Source organism: Aptenodytes forsteri, unplaced genomic scaffold (assembly GCF_000699145.1).
Source record: "Aptenodytes forsteri isolate BGI_AS27 unplaced genomic scaffold, ASM69914v1 Scaffold256, whole genome shotgun sequence".
Lineage (NCBI taxonomy): Eukaryota > Metazoa > Chordata > Aves > Sphenisciformes > Spheniscidae > Aptenodytes > Aptenodytes forsteri.
Window position 1 is genome coordinate 1,847,396 of NW_008795021.1, and position 11,902 is coordinate 1,859,297.

Consider the following 11,902-nt stretch of genomic DNA (forward strand, 5'->3'; position numbering starts at 1 on the left):
CCCCCATTCCACCAGGGGGTGAGGGGAGTGAGCGAGCGGCTGTGTGGTGCTCAGTTGCCGACTGAGGTTAAACCGCGACAATCTGCTACTGGAAAACTTCAGAAAATTATGGTAGCAAAACTCAGGCTTCAAAGAGTGGAAGACTGCTTACAAACTTTGGAGTAGCTGTTTACATAACACATCTCTTCCCCCCCACCTTACTTTTCAACTAAACTGTGTAGTAGGAAGGGTTTAAAAAAATCATTTAACTGCTTTTGACAGAAAATTGGGATCTTGATGAAAGGAAAATTTATTCTGAGCTGTGTCTTTTCCAAGTGAAATGTCAACAACTTTAAAAAAAAAAAAAACACACCAAAAAATCAAAGACTTACAGAGAGTAAATAAAATCTGAAAAGGTCATCATGGTACCTTAGTAGGGGTGTAGCTCACATGAGGATGGTCTCATTCCTCTTTGTGAACCAGGCTCTCAGCAAGCAGAGTGACATGTGGCAAGCGTGGTACATCACAGTTAGACACTGTCTGATCCAAAACACACAGAGAAGCATAGTGCAACTATGTTCTCTACACTTTGTGATGCCCTGGAGTATTTCCCAATTAAAATATACAACAATTTCCAGCTACAATTTTCCAGCACAGAGTTCACTTCTGACCAAGTCTAAAACTTGGGTGGGCAAAAGCCAGCCACCAGAGCAAACGCCACTCCTTGAGCTCTACAAGGACATGGCAGGATGGGGATGGTGTCACTGAAGACAGATACACACGTGGGATGAATATGGTTCACTCTGCCCACTGACTAATTTTCAACCTCTGTGCCTCAAGCAAAGGTCAGAAATGTTCGCTCACACATGGTTTTATCAAAGGGTAAGTAACAACCACCTAAGAAATCTATATGAATTACCTTCTAAAATGCATTTTTCATCTGAGAAAAAAGTAACTACATAAAAACAACAACGTTTGTTCTGAGAAAACTTGCCCTTGTAAACAAAATCATTTGCTCTTCAATTCTGTCAGCCCAGAAGAAAGAGGAAAAGAAAGAGAAGATGGGCTTTTCTTCCAGTTCTCATGACACCAACAGAGCAGTATTTCAAATACCAAATGCAGAATCACAGATATGTTTTTAATAGTAAGAGTTCTTAAAACTCTAACATCTTTCTTTTAAGCATACAGACCTTTTCTCATAAATGATACAGCTTTTGATTTAATATCCTCTCTCAGCTGCCTGGTTTTAGTCAGGTATTGCAAAACATAAACATTTGGAGCAAAATTGATCATATTCTGTTCACCACAGCCGTAAGGCATCTTAATCAATGATGACAAACCGTTGATAGAAGGCCCAAGTAAATCACCTGAAAGATAAAATTTAATGAAAATAAATTAAAGCTTATTGCAAATAAAAGCATACCTCACACATAAAGGGTGGTATCATCTAAACTGGGAGAAAATATGATACATTAGGAACATTTGTACTAAACACCACTAACCAGGCAGAAAAGAGACTTCATCTTCTGATCAACTTTGTGCCCACTGACCTATCTCCCCACAGACCTTTCCAACTACAGAGTAATTTCAAACTGCCACCATTAAAAAAAAAAAATGCAAAAGATATTTAATCCAGGAAAATGTTTCAGTAATGGTACATATTTGAAACTTCCTATATTTCTTCTCTCACCCACAGTTATCAAAGCCTAGGTGTCACAAGAAACAACAGCCGGGTTTTAGGTTTTATTCTGCAGACAAGCAGAATTAAAACAGGATACTAGCAAACTTTGCAGGACCTTCCTTATTAAAATGCGACTCCCTCTCTAACTCTGAAAATGGATAGTCAATACCATAATATCGTAAAATAAATAAATTAAAGGAATAACACACTCCACCCATAAGGTCTTCCTATGCTTAGTCTAATGCATAGGAAGGTAAATTATTTTGAATTAACAATTCAACCTATTAATATAGCAATTAAATAAAAATTAATGCAGTTCCCTAAAAACCTGTAAAGCAATAGCCATACTGGGCAAAATCTTGTAAGGGTCCTTCAGCAGGGGCTCTGAGAGAAGCTCTGGCAAATCCTGCTAGGGTAGCTCAGGTTATTACACACCAGCCTCCCTGCTCTACTTGACAGAGTTTACTACTTCTAGTTACTACCGGCAACTGCTCTGTTCTTCAAAAACCACTTATGCCTGCAGTGCAGAAGATGCCAGGAGCTACATCGTGGACACATAGATCTTAGATACCGAGTTCAACAAAAGCTCAGCAGGCATAAAACTATTTTTTAAAAAAATACAGCTGACCAGTAAATAATAAAGATGGAAACAGAATAAGATAATCCTTACCAACAGCAGCGACCTGCACTCTCTCACTGCCACTTACAACATCAGAAGGAAAAGTGAAACCCAAAGTTTTTGACACTGCCTGTGGTTTATTCCCAGTCAAATCCAAAAGGACTGTCTGAGAATATGTCTGTTCCAATCCTTCAGCCTATCAAAATAAAGACAGGATTATTGTAATCTCCAACATTTTGTTGCTTTTAGGACAGGAGGTGTGTGCTTACTGTACTGAGGGATCTAAAACACTGTCAGGTATTTTGTGCTGCTTGCTAACACATCAAGAACCTGAACTATTGGCCTGTCCAAACAGACACAGAAATGTTTTTCTTATAAAGACCTACCTCCACTACTTGCTTCTCGAGACCACGTGTCGATTACAAATTACACCCACAAAGTCAATGAGAGCATCTCTGATTCCAGTGAGCTCCATGCCAAGCACGGAGCTCCATGGCTGAGAACATGCCAAGACCGGAGGTGGTACCTTTTCTGCTGTCTGCAATCCTACAGCCTGTTATACAAGGAGGACTTGAACTGAAGTTAGGTACGTGACCATAAAGGTTTTGTTTCCTCATGCATGCAAAATCCCTTGAGAAAAATTGTCCTTGAAGCAGAGAAAAAAAAATGGGTTTCTTTCCTCAGCCTACACCTTAGTCTAACAGGCTTTTATGCAGGATAGTGGTTTTAAGCAGTCTGAGGACAGACTGAGAGAGCTGGCCCTGTTCAGCCTGGAGAAGAGAAGGCTCAGGGGGTCTCAACAATGTGTATAAATACCTGAAGTGTGTAAAGAAGTTGGAGCTAGGCTCTTCTCAGTGGTGCCCAACAGCAGAATAGGACGCAATGCACACAAATTGAAATAAAGGGATTTCCTTTTAAACATAAAAAAATACTTTTTTAACTGTGAGGGTGTTCAAACACTGGAATAAACTGCCTGGAGAGGCTGTGAAGTCCCTGTCCTTGGGGATATTAAAAACCTGACTGTACATGGTTCTGAGCATCCTGCTGTAGTCGATCCTGCTCTGAGCAGGAAGGTTGGACTACTCCCTTCCAACCTCAACCATTCTCCGATTCTATGATCTTAAGCATTTATTTTAGGATGAGATGTACCAATGTCTACCACCTTCCACTGAAATGGAGCCTTACGTGAATCAGACTTAGATGTCCAAAGTTAGGCATGTCTTATCAGTTTCTGGTTTATCAGAAAGTCTGGGAGCTAAATTTCCACCACCAGCAAAATACAGAAATGTTCATATAAAATAGGCTTTGAACTAAAGCCAGGTGTATGGCAAAATTGATTGCACTTATCCATAACACAGTTATTTGGTCCACAGATTATTAAGCTAGCTGTAGCACCAGAGGTTCACTGATGCACAAATAGCTTTCACCTTGCTTTCGGAAGCATTTGACACACTATCTGTTGTAGAACAGATCTACATGTTCATTCCTGGAAGGGGATCTAAAGAATTTTAAAGGAGAAATTCTTTTAAAAGAAGTGTTTTCTACTTAAAGCCACCTGACCCAAAACCAACCTTACAGAGCCAGAGGCAGACAAGTAAATTAGTTTGCCTTTTTGCTGCACTCTGTTGTCTATTTTAGGGAACAATTTATTTCAGGAACAAGCCAAGCTGCAGACTGTTTACCTTTACTAAAACTTTCTGGATGATAGCATCAGAAGCAGCAGATGATATTGCTGTCACTTTGATGGGAATCTCTCCCAGCTGTTTCGGCTTGATTGGGAATTGAACAGTTTTCCCATCTTCACTTGGTACGGATATAGACTGTTGATTTTCTGTAGCATTTATTTCATTGGATGTTAGAATAATTTCAAAAGCATCATTCACATCCAGAATCACAGTAACCTGTAAATACAGTAACATTTGCAATACAAAATGTTAATTTTGAAAAACTGCTTTCATATGCTGCCACCTTTTTTGTGTATAGAGAAAGAGCTTTACGGTCCGTCCACTGAAGAAAATATTAAAGTTCTCACAAGAGAAAGATGTGGTCTCCACTGGTGATGAAAACCTGCAGTGTCTAGTAACATTCAAGTACAAAGACACTGTTGTTTTACCTCAGCTTCTTCTTTCAAATAATTAAAGATGTTCACTTCCAAAATGAACTGCTCTCCTCTGATGACAGAGTATGGAAGGTTCAGGAAAATGAAGAAAGGTTGAAAAGCTTCCAGCTGCAAAACAAAAGCAACAGTGAACCCCTACAATCAGATACTAGCAAGAAAATGACTGTACAATTTGTCTCCTGATCACTTTTAAATTCAGACAACAGAGTATGTTCACTTGTACTCTACAGTTAACACAATGTATTACTGCAGGGCTGAAGTAGAAGCCAAAGATGCTTCTGGTCGTTAACACCTTTGTGGGAACGCAGTGGCGCCATTCAGATGAAAGCTGCTGACAGCTTTGACAGGGCAAGTTCCAACAGAGGCACCTGAATTGGGACTAAGAGTCTATCATCTGGCAAGTTTGGAAGCTGTGATCTGTCCTGAGATCTCATTAAGGTAACTGTGAACTGTTTTGAGTGCACAAGAAATGGATGATTAAGAATCTGTCAGTTGCCCTATCTCCATGTCAGTACAGAAACGCATGTTGGAATGCAAAATAACTAACTCTCCCAAACTCTGCAATTCACCAACATCTTAGAATGATGTGTTATTTTGTGAGATTAATCTTGGCATAAGTTCTTTAGTTATATTTCTAAAAATACATCTTTTCTTAATTAAAAGAAAAACTGCAGAAATATACCAGCAAGCAGTTACTTTTATCTGTGAACAGAGGTTTTTGGATGAAGTCTTGGCTCTAAGAAATCAGTGGTAAGCTCTCATCAAGCTGAATGGGATCAAAATTTCACTGTTTATGAACATCTGTACAATAAGAATGGCTGAAGCATGATATCCTTTATTATTGAAATGTCAACTAAAAATGGTTTTAATTTGGTTTTCATTAAAAAAATTCTTCCAAGTGTTTTGAGTTTCAGATCCAAAAACCCCTCAGCTTTCTTTTTAGCTAGCAAATATTCCAATGTTTTCTTTTTAAAACTTTGAAAAGTTGTTTGCTAAAGCTTTCAGTGTCAAAAACTTCTTTAGATATTAGAGAAGTTCTGATGGAGAATTTTTGGTTAGCTCTTAGTCGACGTTTTCCCTATGTACCTATTATCTTTGTCTTTTTTGTTTTGCTTGTCTCTAAAACTCTTGTAATACTGAAGTTTTACACTCAGGAATCACAGAATCATAGAATCATAGAATAGTTTGGGTTGGAAGGGACCTCTAAAGGTCATCTAGTCCAACCCCCCTGCAATCAGCAGGGACATCTTCAATGAGGTTGCTCAGAGCCCCGTCCAACCTATCCTTGAATGTTTCCAGGGATGGGGCATCCACCACCTCTCTGGGCAACCTGTGCCAGTGTTTCACCACCCTCAGCGTAAAAAATGTCTTCCTTAGATCTAGTCTCAATCTACCCCCCTTTAGTTTAAAGCCATTCCCCCTTGTCCTGTCGCAACAGGCCCTGCCCTTTTATAAGTGCCAGTACCTACTGACCCTCAACCCAGTTAGAACTGCTGTTCTGCATATTCTGTTCGGGAACCTGCTTTATTGTTCTAATCATTGATGTTCTCATTCATAGGAGAAGTGTTCCATCCCCCTGATCATTTTCGTGGCCCTCTTCTGGACCCGCTCCAACAGGTCCGTGTCTTTCTTATGCTGAATATTCCGGTATATTTCAATAAAATACAATAGGGTAAAATTATCGACACTCTGTGTAGTAGAAGTCAAATAAAAACAAGATACAAAGCATTAAATGACATTAAGCATGCAGATGTCACTTATTTATTTCCCCATTACAGTTTTCAGGCATTTCTTTTATTTGCCTCTCTGTATGGTACTGATTAACATGTTTAAGCCATATGGAACTCTAAGCGCAATATAAACATCCCAACAAGGGTGAAGTACTGAACAGTGCATGTGGGTGATTATAGTTAAATAATAATCTCAACATCTGTTCTACTTGCAGCCTTCTCAAATTTGAGGATGAGAGGCCAAGTATATATTTTCATACAGTCTGAACCAGAAAACTATTCCTCTTTCTGTCCCATCTCTGCCAAGCCGAGCGAAAGAAACGAGAATCATGATTCCAGTCTCAAAGGAGCCTTAGCCACAAAATCCAGATTGGGCTCCAAATTCTGTGGTGGAGTTATGATCAGGATGTTCAAAGCACATGTTCCGTGTCTCGTGTAGCAGCCAGCTATGAAATCTGGACGTGGATCTCAGTTTGGATCCCAAAAGTTGCCCCTCCCCAGGAATTTGAGGGCATGAGATCTTAAAGAGATAAATGGCTGTCTCCAAGCTATGCTTGCACTAGTGCTGGCATCAAGCTGGAAATCTATGGCCCAGTACTGCACAGTTTCAACCTTTCTAACCTTAGGCACTTAAGTGGAGTTGTCCCAGTTAGGAACATAGTTTCTCTAGGATCTTTACATAATGAATAGAAGGAGATAACTACCTTCAGAGGATTATTCAACGTATACAAAATACTAGCTAAATGAGACTTCAGAAAGCAACTCCTATTTTAAACAGGCTAAATAACTCTCTCTAAGTAGCTATTTCCATGAATACAGAGTGAGCCTAGGACAACTACACTTGTACAATTGCGAATCTCAGGTTAGAGATCTAACCTAAGGAGTGCTGAATTTAGCTTAAATTGTTAAACTCCTTGAACACTTGGAAGCACAAAAAGAGCCAAAAAGACAGGAGCTTGGCAGCAAGAAGCACCTCATCCCACTGCTGGCTCTCAGTGTCCAGTCTGCTCCTCAAGCTAAGTCACCCAAAAAGTAGCACCTATGTTTAGTCCAAGACTGGTTTTGACAGATAAATGAAAGCGAGGCCAGAATTTAGTCTTTAAGCAATTCTCCCGTCCTCCCTCCTGGGGTAAGTGTTAGTAAGGAGCAGCGCAGTGGCATGAGGCACAACGTGCCTCTCCCATCCCAGCCACCTCTTCCCAGCTAGCCTGTGCAAACCTCCCTGCATGCACTATCAACTCATGGAAAGCCCTCTTGGCACAGCCAAGAAAACATCAAAACACGCTGTCCTTAGGCAGTCATTCCCCCTTTCGACATACGAAGATTCTGAAGTGGGCACATCCTGAAAGTGCTCTAACAGAACAACTGCTCCAAAAGAAATAGGCAGCCAAGTATCTGTGTAATGTCTGAGATATTTATATGAGCAGGAAGGGGAGGCAGATACAGTATCACATATGTCTCCAGTGATGATGTTTTCTTTACAGTTTGAATACACGTGGCCTCTCAATCACTTTATTAGTATAAGGAGACGGCTGCTGTTAGAACTGAAATGCAGCTTCCAGTAATAACCTACAGTGTTACCAGCATTTAAAGGAGAACTGTCTAGTGTCATGGTACCTCCACTGGAGCAGTCGTGACTCCAAGCCCGCTGTTTTCAGACATCACAAAAGCACTGGCTACCCAGGATGTGATGGTATCAGGTACAATGACTTCCATTGTGGTGTCTGTGTCAGATCTGATGGCAGAAGGGGAGAGCAGACTTTCAAAAGTATCCATTTACAGACACCAGTAAGTGAACACGAATGTTTAAAATGCATCAAAAATTAAGTCCAAACTCTTGGCAGGAAAAGCTGCTGTTTTTTTCTTTTCCTAATCGTTCAGAAATACTTGTGATGGGATCAAAATGATTGAAAAAATTTAAATTATTTTAAATTACATGAATTGAAGGTAATTACATTGAATCACATTACATGTAATCAACTTTTACCGATCCTTTAAAACAATCCCAGATGACAGTTGCTTCCCGAACTTCTCAGCTGTGGAAGAATACAAGATTTGTGCTTCACAACACAGGTCAGATTTCACCACCATTTGACAGTTTGAACTGTTCATTGAATTAGGTGCAGACAGGAACAGATTTCCCTTTCTGGGCTAATCACCATCTTCTCATGTACTGTAAAGAAAAATACTGGGTCTTCCTATCTGTTATCTCACCATCTTTAAAAGGAAGAGAGTTTCTTTTGTCTCCAGGATTTTTATCGTTTCTATTGAAACTACAAGGCCTTCAGTCAGGCATTGTCCTATTTTGCGCAGTTGTACAACGCCTCATTTGGTGGGTCTCCGATCTCACTTGTGGCCTCTAGGTGGTAGTAGAATATAAGTAATACCACATTTTTAAGCAGTGTTCTTCAGCACCAGTGCAGAATGCTACTAAAACCTACAAAGTAACAACGGCAACTGTAAATCAGTTTCCATTTGCTTCTAATCTCATACCTAGTTTTAGTGTCGATCCAAAGCCAAGTTTCTGGAAAATGTGTCCTCACATAGAGATTGCTGAAATCAGGAGGTCCATTTTTAGATAATGACATATCATCACCGAAACCATCCTCTATGGGTATCATTCCACCATCTACAAAATAAAAAATATTGTCCTACCTACAAATATCTAGGTTTAAGAAAAATCAAATTAATACAGTTAAGAAAAGTCAAATTAATACAGTGTTTGAAGTATAATCTATAGCTTTGTTACATATGGTAACACTACGCCGTGACATTAGGAACTATTTTTTTTCTTGTTTGTTTTTCCTAAGAAAAAAGAAGTTTCATACAAACTTAAATTTCTAGATGGCCTTTCTGGAATGCTTATGGAACTGGTGTAATATGGCTACACATGACAAACCACTGCAACATATATCAACTGGAACTGCAAATTAAAACTCCATTCACCCTCAGGCCTTTAAGGGGTAGTGTCGCTCAGGACAGCAGCAAAAAGGAAGTTTTTAAAGTACTAGTTATATGCATTTTGTATGTCTTGAACGTTGGAAATGGTAATGGTTTGCAAGGCTGGATGCAGCCTGTATGCAGTACAGCAAGAAGACCTAATAGGGGCCCTAACCTATGGACCTCCTTCCTCATTCAGTAAATAAGATTTGGCTACATTTATTTTTATTACTTACAAAGAAAATGTTCCTTATCCTCCTCAAGAATTGCATCAGTTGATACCCAAAGGCTGCATTTCTGGATAAAATTTATACAGTATATCTCAATACAGGACATTCAGGACATCAACAGTGCTTATATATTTTCTTTTTCTTTTCTTTCTTTTTAAGAAAATAAAGTCATCATAATAAAGCAATCATAGAAGTAAAGCAAGTAATATACAGGAACCAACAAAACTGAGATAATCTGAATCTGAATATTGCCTTAATGACTGAAAACTTTTCAAAGGGAAGACAATATCAAGCGTAAAGCAATCCATATTTATGAAAGTACAAACATATTTATTTGCATTCAGAGTATTTACGTATTGATAAATTTCACAATTCAAAACCCATATAAGCTATGAAAACAGTACATTGTCTACAGTCCCAAACTTTAAAAAGGGCATTTTCTTCTAGCAAGTGATGTGCAAATCACTAAGCAGTAAAAAACCCCAGCTCAGAATTAAAAAAAAAAAAAAAGTACCTGAAAGACACCAAAAGAACCTCTGACCAGGGGGAAATACTGCACTGTGCTGTATAAATTGAGCTCATGGAAGACCTAAGACAAGAAAAACAAAATCATCCAAAGAGTGAATGCAAACTCACATTTTTCAGAACTTTCACTGTTGTAGATGCTAATTCATACAGCTGTACCTCAAGCAGCAGCTCGCTTAGCTCTCATCAAAGAGAAGAGAATCCGTGACAGGATGAAGGGGATTAGGCTGCAGTGGTTTCATGATTAATGGAAGAGTGACCAAGACTATATAAGCCTAAAATAGGAGCCTACAGCCCACTGATATTCTATGGCACTTAGTCTATGTCATTTGAGCACTTTAGGAATTATGTATATTGTCAGCTCTTTCAAATTGTTGATGCACTAGAGCTTCTGCAAGTAAAGGGAATTCAAAAAGATGAATAATTTATTCTGCTCTTCAAAAAAGAAAATTCTTTCTTTATTTTATATTACTAATTTTAAAGAGCACGAAGCACAAATCATTAGGGAGTTTTTCTGACTTTTTTCTCTTTCCTGAAAGAAGCAACTGCCAAGTGTTAACTGAGCAGTTTATCTAATGGAAGAACAGTAAAGTATTAATTGGAATTAGAAATACTAGGCATATTACCTTGTGAGCCTTACAGTCTTTTCCCCTCCTGTTGATAAACTACTTGCAGAAGTAAAAAATATTTGCGTAAGGACTAAAAATCCTGCCCAAAGAACATTATTCATTCAGCATATAAACTGTAACATTTCCATAAACATACACCTGTCATACACACAATAATTAAAACCTTTTTTCCCATTTACTTACAGAATCTTCTGTTATGTCACTACTTTCTCCTAGAAGCTTTGTACTTTTATCAACAACTGCAAGTCCAATTACTGATCCTGGTTCTGTTGTACTGATTTTAAGGGAGACTTTCTCAGATGGCTTGACCTTATCTTTGCTCCAAGAGATTTTAATCTAGAAAAAAGTAAAAAACAACACTGGTTTAAATTATATTTACAATTATATATTACAGCCACGAACAACTCTGGGGAAGCATTTTCTTAGCTTAATTGGCTATAATTAAGACTCTGGATTTGCTTTTCCTAGGACCTTTGGGAAAATACTACGACATTCATTTTGCTCTCTTGCTCTCCTAGCTCATCAGTTCCTTGGACTGGTAGGAAGTCAGCATCAGGATCCACTGTCATTTCAACCAGCTCTTAGTATACAAGCAGCAATCTCTTGAGCCACAAGGATACACCAGTTTCTACAGCTGAGGGCCGTAAAACACATTCGCTGTTTATCAATGCACAACACAGCATATTTATTTATATTTAGGGAAAGATTATTTGGGGAAAAAATTCAGCCCTCTGAGATTACAACTAAGTGTTCCACAGTGAGATCAATACGGAAAAGGGCTATATGTAATAGGTGCATGGGTAAGGAAGAAGGAAATAAATAGGCTAATACAGCATCAGTACTGTAAGAGAGTAAGGGTCATCTGCTGTAAGGTATTTCTAATGCATCCCATCTCCACTGCATCACACGACAATGCAGAATTTCTGTTTAAAATGAACAGCTTTACTCTTTTCCCTCATCAAAACACCACTACTACAAAGTCTTGAGGTGGAATTCAGCTCCACACTTAAGTTACCTACATTTAGCTGTCCCGTTTCAGTTCAGTGTTTAAGTTCCCATCACACACAGAGTCAAAAGAAATAATGGAGACTAGATAGCAGTTTGGCTCACCATGAAGCATAAATCCAAGTGGTGGTGAAGAAAACACTCCTACAGGCTCCACTGACTGTACTGGCTGCAGGTGGGATTCAGTTACATAAACACTGGCACTTAGTGCCATTTGAGACGTTCAAAGGTATCCAAGACATGTCCAGTGGTGCTGCCAGACAGGCCACATAACTTACCCTTCTGGAGCAGGCATTGGAGTCACAGAATCATAAAATCATAGAACAGTTTAGGTTGGAAGGGACCTCTAAAGGTCATCTAGTCCAACCCCCCTGCAATCAGCAGGGACATCTTCAACTAGATCAGGTTGCTCAGAGCCCCATCCAACCTGACCTTGAAGGTTTCC

The 11,902-nt window shown here is 39.1% G+C and overlaps 1 protein-coding gene across 1 annotated transcript in view; it reads right to left on the reverse strand.

Moving 5' to 3' along the window:
- Window positions 1-11,902, reverse strand: part of CD109 (CD109 molecule) — an 85,967-nt gene that overhangs the window by 26,911 nt on the left and 47,154 nt on the right. The window contains 9 exon segments of the mRNA XM_019471130.1: window positions 1,170-1,346; window positions 2,331-2,475; window positions 3,962-4,180; window positions 4,393-4,506; window positions 7,746-7,863; window positions 8,622-8,757; window positions 9,305-9,365; window positions 9,813-9,887; window positions 10,636-10,788. Coding sequence (XP_019326675.1) covers window positions 1,170-1,346; window positions 2,331-2,475; window positions 3,962-4,180; window positions 4,393-4,506; window positions 7,746-7,863; window positions 8,622-8,757; window positions 9,305-9,365; window positions 9,813-9,887; window positions 10,636-10,788 — 1,198 coding nt within the window.